This window comes from Nanorana parkeri, unplaced genomic scaffold, assembly GCF_000935625.1.
Source record: "Nanorana parkeri isolate BGI_ZX_2015 unplaced genomic scaffold, ASM93562v1 scaffold912, whole genome shotgun sequence".
NCBI classification, from domain to species: domain Eukaryota; kingdom Metazoa; phylum Chordata; class Amphibia; order Anura; family Dicroglossidae; genus Nanorana; species Nanorana parkeri.
In genome coordinates, this window is record NW_017307180.1 from 451,834 (window position 1) to 476,565 (window position 24,732).

The following is a 24,732-nucleotide window of genomic DNA, read 5'->3' on the forward strand; positions in this document are numbered from 1 at the left end:
GCTTTACCACTAAAAGTTCTTCCATTTGTGACCTTTCTTTGTAGTAACACAGATGTTTCACAATTCCAGGATGACACATTGTACAGTGTCACCTGCTGATGATATCTGAGGTTGCATTGTAACCACATAATGCAGTGCTTCTCCATTGGAGATGATTTATGTGCGGAGGAGAATTAAGGATCACTTCAGATTTCGAATTACTTTTAATCTGTGCTTAAAGTCAAAGGGCAACTAGTAATTTAATTTTGAGTGAGCACTGGTAGTGCATCTCTCACTCATTTTATTTAACTTTTAGAGGCACTCATTTTGAAATGTCTTTGCAGTGCCTTGTGTTTTCAAGGTACTGCAAGGTCATGATGTCATCTGAATTAAATAAGGTGGGTTTCATATGTGGGATAACGCATCCAATATTGAAATATAGAGAAAAAGACCCTGGCAGACTTTTAAGGTGCCAACCAAGACCATATAATGCTCAAAGGCAAGCCTCATGACAAAAGCATCACTCTCAAACATAGATTCCCATGATGATTACTGTATTCTTCATCACAGAGGATCTATTCTGAATGCATGACTGTATCTCTTAGCTTAGTATTGGGCTGGGAAATTGAAGTCAACTTGATGTTGTTCATCCAAAAGCGGTATACTGTATATTTTGGGTGGATTTGGCCTTCAGGCTACATATACACCTCTACACAGTTAAATGTAGTGTGCATTAGATGTGTTTTACATGCAATAGCAATTATCACCAAAGAAGGTGCATTTTACTGGAAACATGCAAAAGTGAAGAGTTGTGAAAGAGATGCTTAGAGATTTTTTGTTAGTGTCATTTGTCATTTTTTTATGTATGTTTTACTTGTTTATATGTAGTTTGTTATTCAGTGAAATATTCACATTCTACTTTTACTTCAACTTATGTTAAGACAGTTCAAATGGGATTCAACAAGAATTCCAACTTCTAATAACATTACGGTACTCTGTAATTCAATCTCATGGCTAGATGATAAATGCTGAATAATTAGTAGCTGAGCACAACAGTATCAGAGATAAATGAATCACATTTTATACTGAATTATTTCTATAGAGTATGGATATAATTTATAATTGACATGTACAGGTAACATTATATCCAATTGCTGTTTTATTGTACTTTTTATTAGAAATTACTTTCTTCAGTTAAGCATTTTCAGTACAAGGGCTAAGTCCACATTTTAGTGCATGCTTCATTTACACCCATATTGAAGATATAACGTGAAGCGTGGTCTCATTCCTGATCATCCCACCCTCAAACTGCCCTGCACTTACCTAAATCGCAGGGTGCTCCTTCTGCCTGAAAGTTGTAACGCACACAGCCATGCCATTCAAGTTTGGGATTGTTTACATTAAATTACTAGAGGTTCCATCTGTCGCTGCAGGGACAGTGAAGGTCACGGTGACATTCCAGCCTCCCTCTTTCTCCTGTTGTCCTGCCACAACTTCCTTCAGCCCCATAACAGCTGGTCCCCTCTGTACAGACCCTAAGGCTGGGGGAAGACAATGAAGGAGCCTGTACTTTACACCTGTCATGCACTAATTGTGGGTACAATGCTTGGCAGGCTTCAGGGCAAAAAAAACTAGTAAATGCAGATTGATCATGAAGATCATTGCTGTATTTGCTAGGTTTTGGAAAAGGTGGACTAAACCTTTGAAGTGCTATTACAGCTAAATCATAACATAGGTTAAATAAAATAACCATGATGGATCATGCATTTTTGAAGGACAGTTTTAAAGCTGCTTTTCCACTGTCACTATACGATCCATTTTCTTTTCTTTATTGTCTATTGAGGGACACAGGATTGTAGAATAGTCTATGACATGTTGGTTGTGCTGCCCCCTACAGGGACACTGACAAAACAAAAAATGCTAAGCCAACCCACCTCCAACCCTCATGCATCAATTGGTAGCAGATCCTGAGGCCACATATTTTCAGTCTCATTTGTTAAGCCCTCTTCATAAAACTCACCCCCATCTTTCATATGGGAAGCTGACTTGTTTTTACTGGATCACTTGTCAATTGTTTCCTGTTTGATGCTCAAGTTTTCCCCTGCAGAGTTCTGAAACTGAGATTGTGTCTTTAATTAACTTCTTTCTGAAATTCCTGCACATTTTTGTGCCTGGAAGAAATCTGCCCATGTCTTTGCTATGCTATTTAATCCTGCACTCATCTCTGCTGTGCACTTTCTTTCGATTTTGCGGTTTTCTACTCCTTATGATGCTTGATTCTTTTTGCGTTTGTAGGAAATTCCCTACATATTTTCACTGAAAAAAGTCAGGATCCATAACAGTTTCTCATACCCTGATAGTTTCCTGTAACAGGATAGTGAATATTATCTTCCATGGGTAGATCGCATCCCATCCGATGTCCCTCTTGAAGGAATCTGTGGGATAATATGGAACTCTTTTTTTTCCATAGTCATCAATAATATTGTTGCTCTTTCCTCATATTGATGACTATCCCTTCCCTTACCCTAGGAATAATAGTCATCCAGTCTGCTTTTTCTAAGCAGTCCATTTTCATGTTCTCAGAAAAAAATATTTCTCAATTGGTAGTCCTTATCCGAACGATGTGTCCTTCTGTGCAAGGAAATATACAACTCTTATTATCCCACGGTCTGTTTCCTTGGTGGGGTATTGTAAACCAGTAGGCTTTGTGGCACCTGATTCCACCTTTGTTCCTCACCTATTTTTCTTGAGCTTTTTAGCAGATTCCTAATTCTGATATGTTTATTTTGATAATTTTCCTGAATGTTGGAGATTTATTTACATTTTAATTTAGAATGATATATGCACAAAAAGGATGTATTACTTTTTGTCATTGTAATAAGGATAATTAATACACATTAATGCATACAAACACAGGAAAAAGAATATTTGTTCCTAGCTGAAGAGTATGCTATGTCATTGCATTGTGAACTCCTGAAAACATCTACGACTGATGTGAATGGATCAGTTTACTCTGTAAAGTGCTGTGTAATATACAGACACTAAATAAAACACTTGAAATGAAATAATTACAGGAATTAAGAGAATAAAGTCATTTGAAATATAATAATTGTAGAATTAGGAGAATAAAGTCATAATTTAAGCTTATTGTAGTCATGATCATTAAGTTAAAAGTCTCAATTTTGACTTTAAAAATTTGCAATTAGAAGTCTTAAGAAATAAGTTTATCCTTTTGAAGTAATAATTTTGACTTTGTAAAGTCATAATTATAAGATTTGAAGTCATAGGGTCTTATTTATAAAAACTGGCAGAAGAATTGCTTTTCATTTTGTCATTCTTTATAGCATTCTGTATGTTATGAAAAGAAAAAAACAGCTGGAAAGTTATGGTGAAAAACAAGGAAAAAAATAGTAAAAAAAAAGAAACCGGTACCACACCTTGAAAGCAGAGCGGGCCCTGTGGGAGAAGTAGGAGCCACAGCAGTTATTTTGCATAAGAGGATCTGCCCTGTAAGGAGCAGGAAATCTCAGAGGAGGAAAGAGCCGTCCTGTAGTACTTGCTCCCTGTTTTAACTTCACGTGTGTGGCTGTGCACTGCACTTGAGCAGCCAAGCCAAGAAACTGCATGAATGTGGCTTTTACTACATTAAAGGACAACTATGAGGTGAGTGCTTTTCACTCACCTCATAGTTCTAGCCGACCTGTGACAATGAGACTTTCACAGGTCGGCTCAGTAGATCGGGAAGTGAGCGAACACATACCAGCGTTCGCTCACTTCTCGATCGGCAGAGACTGGATTCTCCCCTCCCCGCTGCGATCCTCCAGCGCTGACTGGCGGAACGGACGGGGGAGGGGGCGGGTACAGCTGGCTCTGCCTCTAGATAGGCAGAGCCAGCTGTCACTCACTGGGTGGATCCAGACATAATTGTCGGGATCCGCTTCAGCTGCGGCGTCTCAGTATACCACGAGCTACAGCTCGCGGTATACTAAGCTTAGGGTGATGGGAGGACGCTAGTTTGTGTCCTCCCGTTACCCTAAGGAGAACTATGGGGAAAAGCCCTAAACCCCATAGTTCTCCTTTAATACAAAATATGTTATCTAAAAAGCAAAAGTCAGCAAAAGAATGGGAGAGAAGACCAGCTTAAAGAGACAGAGAGAGAGAGTTCACAATTTAACATTACAAAACTCTTCTTTTTTTTTTACATTGTGATTACAGCTACTCTGCTTTCTTCCATTGCTTTTCCTATACTTTTGAGCAATTTTGCTTTTTGTTATATTGATATTTACATATTGTATTTTATAACTGTTGGCTGTATTCATACTGGAGTAGGAGTGTAAATAAAGCCATGACAGAATTTCTTTATTGGACTTGTCATTTATCACTAACTTGTGAGATATTGATTGCAATCCCTCCAACCTTCTTATCTTTGTCCTAGTGCATTGTCTTAGCACTTTATTAATTGCCAGTGCGGTTATGTCAAATGAACTGTGAAAAGGTTAACAGCATTTGTCCTATAATATTTGGTATAGTCATGGCTCAGACAGGTAACTGAGCTGCTGGGGGACATAATCTTTGGGGGTTTGTGACTTGTGCTTTTGACATGTACTGTATATATGTTTCTGTATTTCATTTTTTGCTTTTGTGGCCTCTGCCTTGCTATGTAACTGATCTAATGGGCTATTGATTAGCCAGTGGCCTAATGTGTAAATGTGATTAAGTGTTAGTTTGAATCCTCATTTGCAAGCTAAGTCCTTTATTTCTGAGTATTTTCTGCAGCCCTCGACTCGAGCAGTACAAAGTGCTATTTACTGAAAATACCCTGCACTCGATGGGGTTGATATACTAAAGACCAACAGGCTGTTCACTTTGCAGGGAAAGTTTCCCTATAGTTTAGTGAATGAGGTGAAGCTCTGCAGACTTCCATTATCTAGTCATGTGCAAGCAAAAATTCTGTTTTTTTTTATCCTGCTTGTACATGATTGGGTATTCTTTGCAAAGAAAAATGGAACCTCATTCAGCTAAGCGTATTGGAAACTACCCCTGCAAAGTGCACATTACCTTGCAAAGTGAACTGCCTATTTGCCTTTAGTAAATCAACCGCCATGAGCCATAATCCCTAATGGCTGTAAATCATTTCAGTAACATGTGCCTTGTGGAGTACAGAACGATACAAATATCACAAAATCTGGTCTTCCCTGCTCTTCGTTGTGCTTCACTGAGCTGTTATCAGTCATCCTGACACCTGGACAGGGCAGCAAGAACACCTCATCATTCTGGGTGTCAGGAGTCAGAAGGCTGCTAATTTGCATGTTATCAACTCTTGCAGAGCCAGACAGACAAAAAGATTAGATACGTAATTATATTCACAGATTTTAACAGCACTTTCATTTCATCCTATACAGGTTATCATTTAGATCAGTGTTCGTTAATATATATTTTCTATTAAATACCAAGACGTAATAAGAGATGCTGAGAAATGTGTATACAACTATAAAGAAATAAGAGGTGGAAAAAAGTTAATGTCTATAGCAGGGGTGGGCAACTCCAGATTTTGTGGAGCTACAAGTCCCATGAGGCATTGCAAAACTGACAGTTACAGATATGATGTTGGGATTTGTAGTTAAAGCACGACTAGAGAGCCAGAGTTGCCCACCCCTGGTCTATAGGCTTATTCAGGCATGGCATGGGCATAGATGGTAAGTAATTCAGGATTCCATATTGAGCAAGTTTCAGGTTATTGGGATGAGTGAAAATGCTTTGTGAAAACATTTACCTGATCCCTGCTCCCCGAGCAGTTGGCGCTCTCCTCATCTTTCCTACACTCTGACTTGTGGACTGTACCACACTGTCTTCATGTATAATGCAGGACTATGAGCCCTGCATTGTACGTGTGATGATGTCAGTGGACCTCTGAGCACCGGAGTGCAAGGGGGAAGAGGCTGGTCTGGTGGCAGTCTTGGAGTCTTTAGAGGCGGGGATCAAGAAAGGAAGAGTCCTTTGCACAGGTCCCCTAGAGATTAACCCTTTCGCTGCCACCGACTTAAGGCTTATTGCAGAACACGACTTCTTGCAGCTGGCCACATCAGTAAACCTTACGTCGGTGGCTTTCACCCTTCTGCTATAAGCTAGCTCATGGTCGCTTTAGCATAGGTAAATATGTGTAATATTTACTGATCCCCTGTATACAGCACAAGCACTGGAGGCATTGCTGATCACTCCAATGTTTGTAAACAACTTGGGACAGATAGTACTATGTGTCCCCAGTTATGAATGAACAGGAAGTGCTTTGCATCACTTCCTGTTAATTCATGAGTTTCTGAGTGGGTAGAAGCAGCTCAGTAGAGAGGCCAATACCTATTAATAACTGGATGATAGTAAATATTTTACAATCACTAGTTTCTGAATGAATGGGAAGCCTCTGTACTGAGTGCTTTCCATTCATTCAGTGCTGAGGCTGCAGAAAGAGAGATTGAGGACTCTGTGTCCTCTATTTCTATTTGAAATGGGCATATGTCAGGGATCTGTTTAAACCCCGGATACTTTCCCAAAGCCCCCCCCCCACCACAGTAAAAATAATAAAACATTATAAGAAAAAATAAAATAACCCCCCCTCCACACACACATATATTATACGTGTGCACCATATTGTGGTGTACGCCATGCACTGCAGTGTGTTGTTAAAACGCATGGCAGTGCTTGATTTTTCTTTTTTCTTTCTTTTCAAAATAACATTATTTTAACTGTGGCAGTGTGTGGCAAAGTGTGACGCATTGCTGTGCGTTGAGATACGCTGTGTTGTGATTAAATGTAATTTATCATAACACATACAGCAGCACAGCAATTTTTAACATAAGTCCCTTATTTACAGTTTTGCGCTACTTCATTTTTTTACCATTTCGCAAAAAAAGGCGCAATTTTAAATTTGCCAATATTTGTTATTTATTAACTCAATACAGTTGTATCTTAGATTTACTCTGAAATGTTTTTTTGTGTGTGCAGTGATACTGATTGTAGTGTGCTTTTATCAATTTATTTGTGTATTTTTATCGGTTTAATATTGATTTGACATACATTTGTGTAATTATCGCAGGACTTACAAAATTACTAGCACCATCTTTTTAATCTCCCGCGCCTGTGCTTTCAGAAAATATATGGTTTGGGGGATCTTTTACAAATGCTAAAAGCTGCGGTTGAAGATAAAAAAAGGTGAAAAAATCCAAAAATGGTGTGACCAGCTGAGGTTAAAAGTGTTTTCTGGAGGGCTTGGCAGCGAAAGGGTTAAAGAGCAGTTAACCCTTGCAAGGGTAGCCCCACTCCAAGGGGATTTTTTTTTCAAGAGTAAAACATAAATAAACTTTATTTACTTATAGTATTTGTGGTGTTTTTGTTTTGTGTGTGTGGTTTATTCTATAATATGTTTTTTTTTAATAGTATATGTGTTTGTTAGAAAAAAAAAATCAACAAAATAAGGATTACAAAATACAAAAACTGCACTTTTGAAATTGCTTGATGCCATTATCAGTAGGTCTGCAGATTTGCTATCGTTTTTGTAAGATAACAAAATGAAACAAAAAAATAACATAAAGGTAAACAGTGCATTGCGCTGGGATCAGCAAATCGCTGCTGTGACAGCTAACGGACACCAGCAGCTATGCATCGTAGTGCAGCCGCTGGTGTGAATGCAGCCGTAGGACCCAATAGAAGGTCTATGCCTTCCCCACTGTTAAAAAAACCAAAAAACTTTAAGCTGTATTTCCACTTTGATACCACATGGTTGGCAGGAAATGATTATTTGGCATTTTACAATACTGGTACACTGTTCATTCTGTATTTTCATGCATTAAAACGTTGCGTTTACTTTCCCTGTGTTGCAGCTCAGTTTCACCATTCAGCATTGAAAGCACAAGACGCCAACGCAGGTCAGAATCTCCAGACTCCAGAAGAAGACGGATACACCGGTGTGATTTTGAAGGTTGTAACAAAGTCTACACAAAGAGTTCCCACCTGAAAGCACATAGAAGAACTCATACAGGTACAGTACTGTCCTAAACATGGGATTTTTTATGTAACTGAAACAAGAAAGCAGCTAATTAATTCTTTCTACTGTATGTGTTGCAATTAACAGAAATAACTATGTCTACCACAGTAATGAGTTATAGCAAGTGTTACATTTACCCCCAGGAATTACACAGAAGCCTCGTATATTCTTTTGTGTGCGAGCTCTAGATTAATAATATTGCTAGACTGTCTTTGCCAAGACCTGGCTGCTGCACAGAAAAGCTGAAGTTATTGGGTAAGGGCCATTTCAGGCAACAAGAGAAACCAATCAGTGAGCTCCTAATGCTATTCTGGAATTCAGTTTACCCTAATGCTAAACTCTGGGCAACAAAATAACATTTTTGGGACAATTAAAATTAATTTTAATATATTCCTCAATAGCCACAAACTGTATAAATCCACATTGTGTGCACTAAATACATTTGCAATCCCAGATATTGTAAAATATTGTAAAAGTAACTGTGACACCATCACTATGCTGCACATAGAGAGTGGAGAGTTGTGGGAGGGGCCCAGCAGGCTCCAATGACTACAGTTTTACCACAGAAAACGACAGGAGAGGGCGGGTACAAGGCCAGTCACCCTGCACAAGAAGAGAAAGCAGCAGTGACTGGTCTTTACTACAGGTAGCTCTGCCACGCAGGCAAAGTTTCACACTGGATTACGGCACAGATCTGGAAGAAATACACAAAACACACCAAGATCAGCGTAAGAATACACATGGCTTTTATATATGCTTATCGCGGAGTTCATCTTTAATCTGATATCTTTCTGCTATAAGCATACATACAGCTCCTCACATGTTCACTATAAGTGTACTTCCTGAACCACTTGCTGTGTAAATTCATCTCTCTTTCCTTGCTGTGTTATCTGTCATATTCAAGTTTTACAGTTTTTGAATCTGATTGGTGGCTGAGAGATATTTCTCATAGGAGGTTTATTTTTCTAAGTATTGGGGTATTTAAACAGATGATAGATAAAAGAAACACCTATACAGCACGGTGAACATTGATAGAACTGAGTCACAGAAAAGGTGAGATTTTACAAGCATGGCCACTATCATTATGTGAAAGACGTTTTTCTTACTTTTTTTATTGCAGCACATTTTAGATGCCCTTCTATGGTTACTTTGGCTAATTGTATTCATGACATTGGAATAGTCTTGTGTATACAGTGAAGCTATCAGTAGAGCTTCCCAAAAAATTTGCTCCATATTTTACTCTTCTTTTTATTATGTATCTTTGTTTGTGTGAAATAAATGACGCAAATTATGTTACGATTTTACAATTGGCACGAACCATACTGCAAATTCTGAAACTGCCACTAGGTGGTGCAATAGAACAACATTTGATGCCGTGTATGGCTATGATGTAGGTTACAAAAGGTTTATTTTGATGTTAAAACAATGGGGGTTTTCATTATAATTATTTTGTTTGATCTGAATTTCTTACATCATTGCTATTTTTACTGAAAACATCAAACGCCATTAAGCAAATACATAATGCTGTGAATGCCTGGAGATATATTGTCATCTTGAGGTTATAAAACACTTGCCAATTCATGAATAGGATTTCTTGGGAAAAAAAAAAAAAGAGAGAAAGTCACGTGTGTGGTTTTTTTCATTCCCAGTTATTGAAATCTATAATGAAAAATACTAATTCAACACTAGATTGTAAATGCAATCATTTAAAAAGAGCAATTAACTAGTTTTCAGTCCCCTTCTATTTTACTAAATTTCAGGTTTCATTTGCATCTATATGTAAAATATGTTAAACGATAGTAAAAACTTTCTCGGTTGCAGTGAAATGAATACAAACAAATGATTCTACTGCTTCAATATGTTTTTAAAGTCTCCCTTGTCCTTTATGGTAATCAACTATCACTTTAAGATTTCACAGTCTCGGCCTTTACAAAACTTTATCACATGGCACTGCATTATGGGCACTAAGCTATTCCATACTGGATAACGACATGGAGGGAGGGGCTAACTGAATACAACTAGACCACTCCTCCCCACTATACTATTGGCTGGCAATAGAAACTCTTAAAGGTACACTACAGTCCAGGAAGGATTTTTTTTCATTTAAAATGGCTCAAGGGACACACATCTCCTGGTAGTTGGCTTTTGGTTGAATTCTGGGATCTTAGTTGAAAGGATGGCTGCTCTGTTAACCTTATATTAACAAGTGGCCTAAATCTTAGAATGTGAAATGCTGGCCAGGTCATTTCCAGATTCATGCACCACCTTTTCTTGCTTTTCCCACATACTGTACATTGGAGAATAAGAAAAATATTACACATTACAGAATCATGTAGAAAAAAAAAAGGTTGCACTCTAAATTTATAAAACTTAAAAGAGAACTATGGGGATAAGTGTTTTTCCCCATAGTTCTCTTAAAGTAGAACTATGGGGTTAGGGCTTTTCCCCATAGTTCTCCTAATGGTAACGGGAGGGCACAAACTAGCGTCCTCCCGTCACCCTAAGTTCAGCATACCGCGAGCTGCCGCTCGCGGTATACTGAGACGCCGCAGCTGAAACGGATCCCGACAATTATGTCTGGATATTTCTAGAGGCAGAGGCAGAGCCAGCTGTAACCGCCCCCTCCCCCGTCCGTTTTGCCAGTCAGCACTGACCAGTCCCTCCCCCTGTCACGGCTCTCTGCCGTGACAAGATCAAGAAGTGAGCGAACGCCGGTATGTGTTCGCTCACTTCCCGATCTACTGAGCCGACCTGTGACAGTTTCATTGTCACAGGTCGGCTAGAACTATGAGGATGAATGAAAAGCACTCACCTCATAGTTCTCTTTTAAGGGTCACGGGAAGACATATACTAGTCCTCCCATGACCCAAAGCTAAGTTTATCGCGAGCTACAGCTCGCGGTATACTGCGGCCGGGACAGATCCCGACAATGCTGTCGAGATCCATCCAGCTGCATGAATGACAGCTGGCTCTGCCTATCAGCAGTCAGCGCTGGAGGATCGGAGAGAGGAGGGGGGGAATCCCTGCAGGGAGCGGTGACTGACAGTCATTGCTCTCTGCAGGGAGATGATTGTAACGTGAGCGAGTGACGCTATGCGTTCGCTCACTTCTCCGATCTATTGAGCTGACCTGTGAGAGTTTCATTGTCACACGTCGGCTCAAACTATGAGTGATTTTCACTCACCCCATAGTTCTCCTTTAAGGTAACCAGAGCAGACTTTCTGACCTAAAGTTTATGTCCAGGCATTTTACCAACAAACCTTCCTTTCCCAATTAGCATTCATTTTGCTCTTTTACTTTGTTCCCGTAGCAAGAAACTGACTTTATTACTCCCTGTGACATCATCACCAGGCTTGTAAACGTCTTGCAGCACCAGCTGCTGAGAGGTCAGTTCTTACTCACAAAGGCAATAGCCAATAGTAAACTAGCATTGTACCCGCCCTCTGCTGCAGTTCCATCAGCAGAGGGCGGGAACAATGCCGGGAGCGGGAGGCTCCCAGAGCGCCCTGGAGAGTTTTTTCTTTTTTTTTTATCGGTCATTCACTCGGCTGCCCTCGGCAGCTTGGTGAATAGACCCCATAGTCTACTTTGTTAAAACAGATTTGTATGTCTAATAAAAAAAATACCTGGTGCTTGAGATGATTTCCATTATTATGGCTAATGCTGCAAAATAATTAGATGTCATGTTAAAAACAGGGTGTGCCATGCTTTTCAAATACATTTCCCTCTATAGATTGAGAAAGACTCAATTATGAAGAGCAACCACAATACGTTATTGGGATGCAAACACTGCCACTGCATGTGTTTTACTTCAGCTCTTGTGTATAAAAGCTCCATTAGCAATGTTTTTATAACTGTAGGCAAATTACAACAGTCTGGCTCATATTTACTCTCCTATTTAATAGACTAAGTAGCTGTTAACCCGTTGGAAGTGATTTGTAATATCTTGAATAAATGCATTTAGTCTCATATAAAGGCGTGCTTCACATTTGTAAGACTTAGCGCACCTAATGTGGCAGCTCCCATTGCAAATGACTTCTTGCAATGTTGCTGTCCTGCCTATTCCATGAATTGGTAGAGCAAAGGAGGAATACACAAGGACATTAGAAAGCAGGTGTGCGTGGGGCATATTTATTAAGCAGTGAATGTCACATTCACAAAACATTCTCTGCAGGTGATTCAATCTCTGTAATTTAAAATACATGCACTTGGAAGATTTACTGACAGTTAATGTTTGGTGAATGTCAGATTCACTGCATTATAGATATATCCATCTGTATTTAATTCCGTCTATGGACAGATTTGTCTCAGGCAAAATAAAGGAAATTAAAGCTGTATTATACCCACAATCCACCTTTATACAAAGCTGATGGAACATCTGTGCACACGGTTAGCCAGAGAGAATATATTACTGAAATCAGTTATTGCGCATTGTGACCTTTCACCATTTATGTTTTATTCTCCGGGAAAATGAAACAAGGACTCTGATTGGTCACAATAGGCAGCAACACCCTTTTATTCTTGTCTCTTGTTCCTTTATAAATAGAAACATAGCAATTGATTTATTTACTATATATAGGCCGTGTTACGGAGCTAATCATAAACTTACATTCCCAAACCATTCACTTAGAAAAGATTGCATAATAACATGCTCTTTTACACTAATTATATGCAAAATTACACAAAGCGTAGTGATCATCAGCAACAAATCAAAAAGACTCTCTTACTTGAAATCTGATAGGTTGCTGGAGTGCACCTTGGAGATCAACTTTGCTCTTTATGTGTCCTTTTGTCTGTCGTCATACCTCTCCGGAGATTAATTCTGACAGCTCTTTGGCTGTGCGGCTTATTCCATATTGGGGAATAGGTGGCTTTTAATTTCTTGTTGGATTTGGTTAACATTTGTTGGATTTTACATTTATTGGAATGGATTTAATAAAAAGTGAATTTATACTTTGAGGAGAAATAAGTAAAGATTCACTTTGAACAGAATACATTAGTGTATCTGCCATAGTAAAAGTAACAACTACATGAGAATAAACATGACTCTGCATCACAGTGCTCCATGGGAGCAGAACCTCAGTGAGACAAGTTGTAAAGCAAAAGGCACGTCTTCCTCATTCTTCAGTGGCACAGAGCAGCCACTTTCTTCTAGAGTGCTGCTAATGCACCATTTTCCTCTTTCTCCTACAGGGCCCATAGCCATGATTTTCTTTTAGGGTGCTGCTAATGCGCCCTTTTTCTTCCCCTCCTCCTTAAGGGCACATTTTGGGGTCTGCTAATGCACCCTTACCTCCTATGGCTCCCAACCCTCCTCCTACGGCTAATGCTGCCATAGGAGGGTTGGGGTGTTGGCAGAGTGGAGGATGGATGTGTTTCTCTCCCTAAGAAGCAGGAGTGTACCAAAAAAAAAAGAAAAAGACTCCAGCCTTTCCATAGCGCAGGGGGAAGGCCGCAAACATTAGGTGTATAATCCTATGGCCACAGGCTGCCTCCTTGTTCATATCTTCTTTTAAGAAAAAGAAAAGAAGGCGTCTGAATCAGACTTGATGTTGTTTTTGTCACATCTTTATACATTTACTTTATACGTTGTTTACTTATTTACAAAATTCACATATTTACAGAATTTCTGACTGGATTTTCTCCCCCTCTTCATGGGCACATAATAGCCAAGTATTTTGGACCTGTTAATGCACGTTTCCCCCCTTGTCCTCCTCAGGGGCACATAATAGCCATTAACTTTGGACTTACTAATGCATCGTATTCCTGCTTTTCCTCCGCAAGGGTGCAGAACAGCCACTTGCCTTTCCAGTGCTGCTTCAGTTTCCTTTTTCTCATCCTCTAATCTCTCCCTATTCCCAACAAATGAGGAGTCAACAGAAATGTTTGTGGCTGCTATCCTTAGGGCAGGTCCAAAGACCTTTGTTCTGCTGCTGCAGAAGCAGAAGAAAAAAGTTTCCCCAAATCGCCCTCATGCCCAGCGTCTTCATGCCACCTCTGTCAGCAACCCCATTAATGCCTTTTTTGTGACCTATGCTACACAATGTCAGGAACTTGGCCTCCATTATTTTAACCAGAAGGCAATATGCCTGCTGCCATTACTTTTCACAGAAAGCCTTCCCTTCACTCCACCGGCATGTTAACTGCCATAAGGCAGCTGGAAGCAGAGAAGGAATATAAGGAGAAAGGTTTGGATGATGGCAGGAATGAGGAGAAGTGTCAGGGTGCTGGCAGTGAAGAAGATGAGGAAATTTGAGGTAGCTTTAGGGGGGGTTTACCCCTTCCTGATACAAAGGGTAAATTATGGGAGGGTCTACTGCCATCATGAAAGACGGTGTACAAAAAGCCCCACTTCCCATTTCCTCATAATGGCTGCATCCACTGCTGTACCCAACAGTATTGTGGGCAAAAGCACCCCCTATTTTGTCCCCTTGCTTATGATAGCTGCCATTAAATGTATTTGAAAAAAAAAGGACAGGCAGGCTTACGATTAGAGGCATAGATTCTGCGGAGGTAGTAGGTTGTAGAGGTGCTGACTACAAGAATCCTGCCTTGTAAGTGTGAACAGAGAGAGAAAAATCTATAATGTTAAAAAAAGTATGTTTCAAAAGCTCAGTGAGAACCAGATTAGGGCTACTTTTTCCAGGAGTGGGAGGCTAACAGTCAGTGAAACAAGATAGCAAGGGCAGAAATATTACCTTTGATAGTGCTGGGAGCCAAACACTGGTCCCAGCCCACCAATTTTCCCATTCACCAACAATGTTTTTGGTTAATTATTTTTAAAAGTATTACAGATTTCCACCTATTTCTAATTTAAATAAAATATTTTTTTCCTCATAAGGCCATCCCTGCCCGTATCAAGAACACAGCAGGCTGCTCCTGAACTGTTCATTGATCCCTGACCAGAGGCACCTGGCATAGCAGAGCCCATTGTCTGAAGGTCATATTCAAGGCAAGCCCCAAAATGGTCCAGTCCAACAAGGTCTGGGTACGGCCTCCAAAGATATTGCTTTGGTGATAACTTTGGAGGCCAGTTGAGCAGTCTGCAGGAGCCTGGACATTGCACTCACATCTACTCACATCTACTGATTGTTGTTGCAGTATTTTGATTTCTCCAATGCAAAAAGATTTAAAATTAATTCATCGATGAATGTTTTTGTTATTTTGTTTTCTAAAAGGTGGAGTATGCATTTAAAGTTAAAGACAATTTTTACACTAAACACACTAGAAATAATATCATCAAATGCAGGACCTCGTTGTCTGTGAAATGGTCTATGAATTGTAATCTGTGCTTACAAACACTTATAAATAGCTGCAAGCAATGAAGGGTGAAATGTCTGTGAAATGTCCTCATACACCATCTTTATTTGAGGGGTAGTGTATTGTCATGCCCAACTAGGACTATGGTTCTACATATCCACTGTAGGCCATAGCCTAGGATATTAGGGTTTACAGGGATGGGAGATAGCAATTCCCATATATAACAAACAGAATGCCACCCTACATACCAGGGAAATCGGACAGGGTTGTTGCCCTTTGTTGCTCCACCTGCTATGCTTTTGCATAATTGTTAGTGAAAAAGCATGTGTACAATGTCAAACTTTCAATTGTCCATTCAAGAAAGTCTTCTTTTCTGTTTACCTTGTTAATCTCCTCAGCTGGATAATAATATCGTAGTTTTTTGACCTGCAGGTATTCCTGTACATTTTTTATGATTGCATGTTTTAGGCATTGACCCAAAAAGTAATTAACAATGTTTTTATGCTCTGTAGTTATGAAACTCCCTGCCCGAGAGTCAAATCTCTGTGTGTGACTAGGTTTTGCTATTTAGAACATCATTAAACTGTGCCAATCATTTCAGATGTTGTTTAAAATATCTTTTTTTGAAGATTATTTATTTTCAATCAAGTCTTCATCTATAAGCTTGTCTTGTTATGCATTTATACGGAGCGGCATTTCCTCAATAATAACTTTTGACTGCTCAACCGGACTCCAAAGTTATCGCCAAAGCAATAACTTTGGAGGCCATACCCAGACCCTGTTGGGCTGGATGCTTACAGTGTTTGCCTTGAATGTGACCTTCGGACACTGGGCTCTGCTTATAGCACTTTCAAGACCTCAGCATACAGTTCTAGTTAGCTGCAGAGTGCTTTTCAGGTCCATAGCCTTTGCACAGCCTCTGGGGTGACCCAGCCTCTGAACACTCTCTAATCATGGCCTTTTGAACCCCTCCTGTTTCCATCAGTTGGTTCATAAGTATTCACGGTTTTAGCTTGCATTAAACACATCTCTGCTTGCAGCACAAAATGTTGGCTCCCAAACACAAGAGGAGAAGCCCTGCTGTGCCAGGTGCCTCTGGTTCAGGAACCATGAGCAGTTCAGGAGCGGCCTGCTGTGTTCCCTCCCAAGGGTATAACACTGATAGCCTGAAACGTTATCCCTTGCTTGAGTCTTTACATTCCTCAGCGTTCTCCTTGGTTCCATCAGGAACTCTAGCCTCATTAAAAGCTGGCCTTTGAACTTATAAGGGATGTTCCACTCCCGCTCTCAAGGTTGCTTTCTTTGTCACCATCACCTCCGTGAGGTATGTGTCTGAATTGGCAGCTTTGTTCTGTAAAGAACCTTTTATGGTCTTACAAGAAAGAATACAAGGTGATATTAAGGCTTAGAGCCTCCTTCCTTTTGGACTTTGTGCTTGTGTCCCTTTGTCAAACCCTAATACATCAGGAGGTTTGACAAAGGGACCTCACAGCAACTGCTTCCATTAGAAAGACTCTTTGTTATCCCTAATGGTCCCTGCAAAGGGGAACCCACTTCTCATTCCACCATTTTTAGGTGGCTTAGACAAAACATCATTTAAGCATATGGTCTTAGAATCAGGTTCCACCCTTCCTGTTAAGGCATAATTTACCAGGTCTGTAAGCGCTTCTTTGGCTTTTCAGCATCAGGAAACTGTTTCCCAGATTTGCAAAACTGCCACCTTGTCTTCTGTTCACAGGTTTTACCAGGTGGATGTTCAAGGCTCATCTGATACTAGCTTTGTGTAAAGCCTTTATGGCAGCTCATTGAGCAGGCATTCCCTATTTTGTTTTCCCTGTTATTATAGCCTGTTATTATAGGCCTGTGAGTGTTTTGTTTTCTTTGTTGCTCACCCCTCAGTTGGACTGATTTTCAATGTTCCTAATTGTCTCTGAATCCTGTTCCTTAGTGGAGGAGGAGGAAAATAGTTTTTTTGTACACCATAAAATCCCTTCTTGGAAGTTCATTGAGGGACACCTGTCCCACTCCTCTACTTGTTACAAGACTGGGACATGCCAAGGAAAGGGAAGACGTCGCATGGGTCATACCAGGCGAGTCGCAGGTTTTTTTTATTTTCCAGTGTCCAGATATTCTTCCACTTCCAAGAAAAGGATTTTACTGTGGGTACAACAATCCATTTTTTTTTACAAACTTGATTATCCTGAGAATCTGCAGAACTCTTTTTTGTGTGTGCCTATCAGCTGGTCAGACTCAGGTTAACTGCAATATTTGTGTTGGTCGATAGACATTGTAGAGTTATTTTTAAAAGGCATTTGACTTGTATACTTCCGTGCTGAGACAGGTCTAAAAGAACAGCCAGTGTTTGCCCTGCTTTTATTACACAGTAACCACACATATGTTAAACAAAGCTAAAGAGTTTAATGCTACCGAAACCAAACTTTTATTGTACAACAAGACAGTGGCTTTGTGTAGAGTTTTGGCTATCTCTTTTGTCTTTAATGCATTGCTATAAAAGGGCATTCTAGAAGATATAAGGGATAAGGAACTCAACGTATTCTTTTTAATTGCTGTGAGAGCAGATTTGCCCTTTATGTATGTATAATATGTGGTATAATTTAAAGCAATCTAATTATGTGAGAATGATATGAGCTGAACATTAATGTGTTTTATGCCTAGGGGTCATGGAGTTAGAAAAGTTTTTATACTACTACAGTATACGCTTTCTGAAATTCTCACAATGTATCTGTTTTCTTGTGGTGAAAAAACAGATATTTTGAAGGACACATTGTCAGACACCCCTATAAACTTTCCAAGAGATTCAGTAATAGCCATTGAATACACGGATTAAAGGGATTTATAATCAGCAGTTATCTACTGAACTTTATGTGCTTGCAGTTAATGACAATGATTTGTGATTATGTACATAAATGCATTCAAAGGTAATCTTCACCTACGACGTTTGTAAAAGGAAAATGCAAGGCAAAACACAAAAATCAGTTATAAATATAAAAATTAAAAGTAATTGTTCTGTGCCTTCATTTGTAAGTCATGGAAAGCCTGCCCAAATCGAGTTGTTGATCAAAATGATAACTAAATATATAAGCAGAACTACTCAGACTCCTTTGAGATGATGAGGGAGGAGCCAGGCTGTTATCCAGTGTCTATTGCTATGAGAAAAGGAGAAAGAAAATAGCGGTAACTCTAGTAGAAAAGAGTGTGAAACAGGTTGGTAATAAAGGATGTTTGTAATGATAAAGTTAAGTAGGGAAATCACAACCCTCTCACACGTACACACACACACACACAACATAGACGTGCAACAGTGTGCACCATATTGTGGTGTACATTGTGCACATGCGCTGTGCTGCATTGTTAGAACACATCACAGTGCTTGATGCATTGCCATGGGTTGTAATATACTGTGTTGCGACTAACTGCATTGCATGCCTGTATCATTTTATCACAACACACACTAAGCTCACAAACGGCACTGCAGATCAGGCATTACCACAACAGATATATAGCATAAGTTGTTTAGTTACAGTTTTGCGTTCCTCCATATTTTTACCATTTCACAAAAAGGTGCAATTTAAAATGTACAAATATTTGTTATTTATGAGCTCAGTGTAGTTTTATCTTTTAGATTTAGTTGGAACCTTGTAAATTATGGGGGGTTTTTTGTGCGCTAATACACATTTTAGTTTGTTTTTATCTATTTAATTGTCTATTTTTATCGGTTTACCTGGACCTGCAAAATTAGTAACAACATCTTTTTATTCTACCAGTCTTGTTTTCAGGAAATGTATGGTTTGGGGGGGTCTTTTACAAACTCTAAAAGCAGCAGTTGAAAATGCGAAAGGGTTAACTATATTTATTACATTGTAAATCCATGGCTAAAATACCACATTGGGGGGCATCTTAACGTTTGAAGGACCCAGTATTTTTTATACTGGGCCAGTTGCAGAATGTCTGTGTTTGTTACTTGTTCCTTTGAAATTACCTTGATGTGTAATGTCCATATAAAATTGTTTTGTAGTATGATACTTACCTATTGGCTGAGAGGACACAGTAGAGTCCTGAAGCCTTGGACATTAGCAAGGTCAGGGTTCTTTTTTTTTTAAATTAAAATTATTTTTTCTTCAGTATCTTATCATCAGTATCATTTATTTGCTGTAGAAACCAAGGTTTGAGTCCATAACACTGTCCACTAGTGCGTTCCTGCATGGTTAGCTGGTGGAATGCACTGGATCGCATACTGTCTGGCTCCCTGCATTCTGGGGCAGGAGGGGATGTGGCGGTGCATTCACGTCAATGGCACCACGACACTGAATGCACCAATGCAGAGAAGTATAGCTCAGGGCTAGAATGGTATCAGTGGACAGTGTTATGGACTCAAACCTTGGTTTCTACAGCAAATAAATGATACTGATGATAAGATACTGAAGAAAAAATAATTTTAATTTAAAAAAAAAGAACCCCGACCTATAATATATAATACATGGGTTTAATAACATATTGAGCTTAAAAATATAACATACATGAACGTAAATTAGAAGATAAACTGTACCTGTATGTATGTTTTTATTTATGAGTATGCTAAAAGATATATATTTTTGTATGCTAAATTGTTTCATGACCCACTGATCATATTTGTAAAGAGGTGTTTAATTTGTTTTGATGGATCTGATACCTTTTATCTATTTGATACAATCTGGCTACAATGTATCAGTGGTATAAGAGTAAACTATGTTTTAGTAAATTATTTTCTGAATGGTGCTAATAAGCTACAAGTGTATTGACTAATTTGTGTAAACTCATTGTTGAGTAAAACACGTTAGAAGGTGGAGGTTCAGGGGATTGCTTTTACACTGGATGGATCCTTTTTAGCTTTGATTGATTAGATCACAGTTGGGGTTTATTTACTGGGCACTTTTAAAATGTGTTGTGTATCCTTATCATCAGTCTGTGTCTGTATCAAATGCAAATAATATATTTTACTTTTTTTTCCCTCTTTTTAAAGGAGAAAAACCGTACATGTGTACTTGGGAAGGGTGCACCTGGAAGTTTGCACGCTCTGATGAACTAACACGGCATTACCGCAAACATACAGGAGTGAAGCCATTTAAATGTGCAGACTGTGACCGCAGCTTTTCCCGCTCAGATCACTTAGCGTTACACCGTCGGAGGCACATGCTGGTCTGAGTTGACCAACCATCCAGGCAGTTAGAAAAGCTGGCTCTTTTTTTGCTATATGTGTTCAGCGGGTCTGAACTCCACCCACAGTGTTAGATAAGCAAGAAAATTACATGAGATCCAAAGTGAAGGAATTTAACAAGAAGCTTCTTGAGTTGCTGAAGAGTCCATTTAAAACTTGGGTTATCCAGTCCATGTCCATACCTCGGATCTGAAGACTTTCACATGGAGGATGAAGGCACTTTTTATTGGCCTCAACCAGAATCATTTTAAATAGGTCCTATTGTATATCTCTCTCCCACTGGGACTGTTTGTTTTGCAAAAGTTGCTTCTAATTTTCAAAGAAAATGTATCATAGATTGTTTTCAAAATCTTTGAAAAAAATTGACTGATTCATTGACTGATTCTAATTTTCTTTTCTGCTGGAAATTTTTTAAGTAACAGTGAAATAATGAAAATAACAGATTTGTGTACGAGTAACTACAGGTACATGTATAGGAAAAACTGACATCATAAACTGTCCATGAACAGAACCTGGGATTCTTGCAATAACCACAGTGGTCATGACATTGCTCATAATTTCCATCAAGAGGCGCAGGCTTACAAATATCATACTCCTTCTTTCAGCATTCTAAATTTTTGTTTTCTCTTTCTTGGTTGTTTGTGAAATTATATAGGCCGGTATATTAAGTGAAGTACTGTTTGTGTTTGTGAATTGACTTGGCCTTGCCTAAAGCCTTCTTATATTTCCCCCTTTTTTTGTGGATCACAAATCCAAAACTATTGTACAGGCTCTCAGTATTCCTTTTCCACACCCTAATGTAATACTTTTTTAAGTATTATGTACATACTGGTCAGTAATGGATTTTTGGGCCCCTGCTTAGGGATTATGGGGCAATAAGATAGCACAAACTGGAACGGTTGCACTTCTTGCTGCTAAAGAGCAATAATGACTGTATTATATGGTTTTACTATAGATCAAGTGTTTAAACTGCGTTTTTTACCACGTCACAGGAGGCCTTTGTCAAAGTATATTATATTTCAAAACCCTACAATGTGTCAAGTGTAAAGGCTGCACAAGGTAAAAGATAACAAAGAACAAATACATAGTAATAACGAAATAATGTGAATACTTACGTTGGGAGAACATACCCTTTCCGAGTCTGTTTTCTAGAGACAGAGTATATGAAATTTAGCATATCTTAAAGTAGTTTTACATATCTCAAGTTTCCTATTTATGCATAAGGGAACATTCACAAGCTTTATACTGTGAAGCAATGTGCAGTGTCCCAGAGTAGAACTTTGAGGTTATGTTCCCTAAGATAAATTTGCTTCTATTTCCTGCAACCACAAATAGTAAGTGTCTGAAGGGTAAGGCACAATGCTCTATACGTCTGGTCAAGAACTGCTTGTAACACTGAGAATGCTGATGGATTGGCCTTCTGCTAATTTATGCATAATTAAAGTACAAATATAATTAAGTTATGCATAAATGACCAGCAATCAGGGCCAGCAGCTGCTTAACAGTACAGGTACTGTCTGAGCTAATGCAGGAAGCATATAGGCAGTAGTAGTTGGGGAAATTTCACACAAATCAAATTTTCCCCAGGCTCCTAATGTATGGCTAGACTGCTATGGCAGTTGTTCCTCTATTGACTGAATGTTTTACTGCCTCTTAGCCTCTCCTGTTGCTACCAGTATCTGCACTAGTTTTGTACAAAAATCAAGCAATACAAGATTTAAGCACATTGATTGATTGATACTTATGAAAAATACCAGTGTTAATTAAAATGCTTGAAAATTTAACATATTAATAATTATTTTGTAGTATTAACATAGTATTACACCATAAAACAAATTGCTTGGCAATGATTCTGTTTGATTTTTTTCAAGCAGTATGACAATTATATTATTGCCCTGGCATAGATTATCTGACTGTATTAGTGAATACCAAGCAATGGGACAAGCTGCCAGTTAAGGCTGTCTTAAAGCTTTACTATGTGTGTCCTATATGCTTGGCTTGCAGTGGATGCAGTCACCTCAACCTGCAAACAGGTGTGCTTACTCAATCCCCGTGACATAGTACACATAAGTACGTCTAAATGCCATGTAATATACAAAGAGGCTCATGAATGAATCTATAGAGCATGGAGCCTCCCAGATTCACCCGAGTCCTGCATTATTTATAGAGAAGATTTCTGTTGTCACATTTATTCATGCCACCAAGGATCATAGCTGCCTAAGCAACCCTAAAGCTCATTGAAATAATTAAGGTCTGCAAATAATAACTTTTCATTCAGCAATTACTGTATATGTTTGAAAATTTGACTTTCTAGAACTGTATAAGGTACTTGTTTTATTGTGTTAATATCTGTTTGGGGTAAGTATTATGTTGCTTGTGTAAAGTGAATATGAACTGAACTGAGATTGTGTGTTTTGTATAATGCCTCCTTAGTGATATCAACAGTAGGTTCCAACATCTAAAAATTCATCTTGTAAAGAAACAATAACAGAAAGCACAAAATGAGGAGAAATCAGTGGGTGAAACTGGTTTTCTCCAAATACATTATACAAAATCTAAATATAGAATTTTAAATGTAGGATATTTGGAAGTATGCTCTTCCTCAGAGGAAAGCTGGCATACACATTGCAGTCTAATTGTACAAACTCTGTTAACTGTCTGGTTCGAAGGTCTACCTAATGATCTATTTAAGTTATATCCAATCAGGTAGGTTCACACTTTATAGCTGATGGTAAATTTAAAGGAATTTGTACAGTAGAACTTCAATATGTGTGGCCAAACCATTAAAGCCCTTTTATAGACCAGGTCACATCAGTGTTGTGTGTGGTGGGTATTTGGCATATGGAAATGACAAGTTCAAGACATAGGGGTTGATTGACTATAGATGTAAAAACTGTTCATTTAGCAAAGTGAATGTTCACCGACCTTAGTGAATAAGGTAAAGCTGTGTTCGTGTTCAATACCCAATTATGCACAAGAAAAAAAAAAACAGTTGCAAATGTTTTGGTTATGGTTGTGTAATTAGCTTCACTTTGGAAAATGAACGTTCTTTACTCCTTTAGTCGATCAACCTTACTGTGTAGAGTACAAAAGCTTATAGTACAATATTTCAATGCTGTAATGGATTTCCTGTCAGGACTGTTAAAAATGAGATAGGTGACCAGGAAACAATTTTTCTGTTTTGCACTTAGCTTGACAGCGGAAATCTTTTTTTGGAACTACTGTCCTACTCTCTACTATCAGCCCTAGGCAACAGAATCTAGAAAACCACATTTAGAAGACACCATCTTGCCAGAACCAGTATTTAGAAAACTCTGGTTTAGTTAATATCCCTCCTACCTACACTGTGCTCAGCTGTTGGTAACCTAGTACACTGGTTAGGGCGTGTTGCATTATGAGACTTACGGTAGTAGTTGTAGTAAAACCGAGCAATGGTACACCTGTTGTGTGCCTGTGTACATTCAGTTTGCTAAATATATTCAATCTCTTAGACCATGTTAACATTTTGCTGGCAAAAATGTGAAACATCAAAAATTCCAGTATGCACAAGACCAAATAAATTTCTTGTAATCTGACTGGTTCTTTGCAGTGAGCACAGATTCACTAAGCTGGTTTACATTAGAATTTAGATATTCTACTTTCCTGTGGAGCACTGCTGTTACATTCCCCTAGCAATGTTCTTGCTCTCATCGCTCCTGTGTTGTAGATTACAGTGTTTTGAGAGATTCTCCACTTCAGAGTGACTACAAAGGAAAAAATGGTATCCTTTACATTTGCCATTAAATAAACATGGTGTTTACTAAATGTTACATAGGTACTACTTATCCTTCTCAAGTAAATAGCTGATTTAAGCAAAAACTTGTATCCTTTTTATTTCTAAGGTATGGGTAAAATACATTAGTATTATAGATTTTCAGAGTGGTACCATTGCTTTGGTCAATTAAACAAAGATTTACTGCTTTCTTGTTTTATTATTCTCAAACTAGCATCCTCCATAGACTACATCATTAGCTTTGCAAAGGTTTTTTTCCATCTTAAATTGGAACTCTGGTCAAAAAGTGGGGAGGGTTAGAATTTCTGTTTTTATTGCTGTTACTTACTGTCACAGGGAAAGGAGTTGTTAAGAAATAACCCCAACGTGGATACCGACCGAAATAAAACACTGCAGAAGTTCTAACCATTCCCCTTCTAACCTAAACAAAAGTTTTAGGCGGTGTTCTACGTTATACTTAATAGCTAT

The 24,732-nt window shown here is 38.8% G+C and overlaps 1 protein-coding gene across 1 annotated transcript in view; it reads left to right on the forward strand.

The window, feature by feature from the left end:
* KLF12 (Kruppel like factor 12) overlaps positions 1 to 20,760 on the forward strand; it is a 168,060-nt gene extending 147,300 nt beyond the window's left edge. The window contains exons 5-6 of the mRNA XM_018566065.1: positions 7,854 to 8,011; positions 20,298 to 20,760. Of these exons, the coding sequence (XP_018421567.1) occupies positions 7,854 to 8,011; positions 20,298 to 20,479 (340 nt within the window). The 3' untranslated portion in view covers positions 20,480 to 20,760. The remainder of the gene's footprint in view (positions 1 to 7,853; positions 8,012 to 20,297) is intronic.
* Positions 20,761 to 24,732: the final 3,972 nt, after the last annotated feature.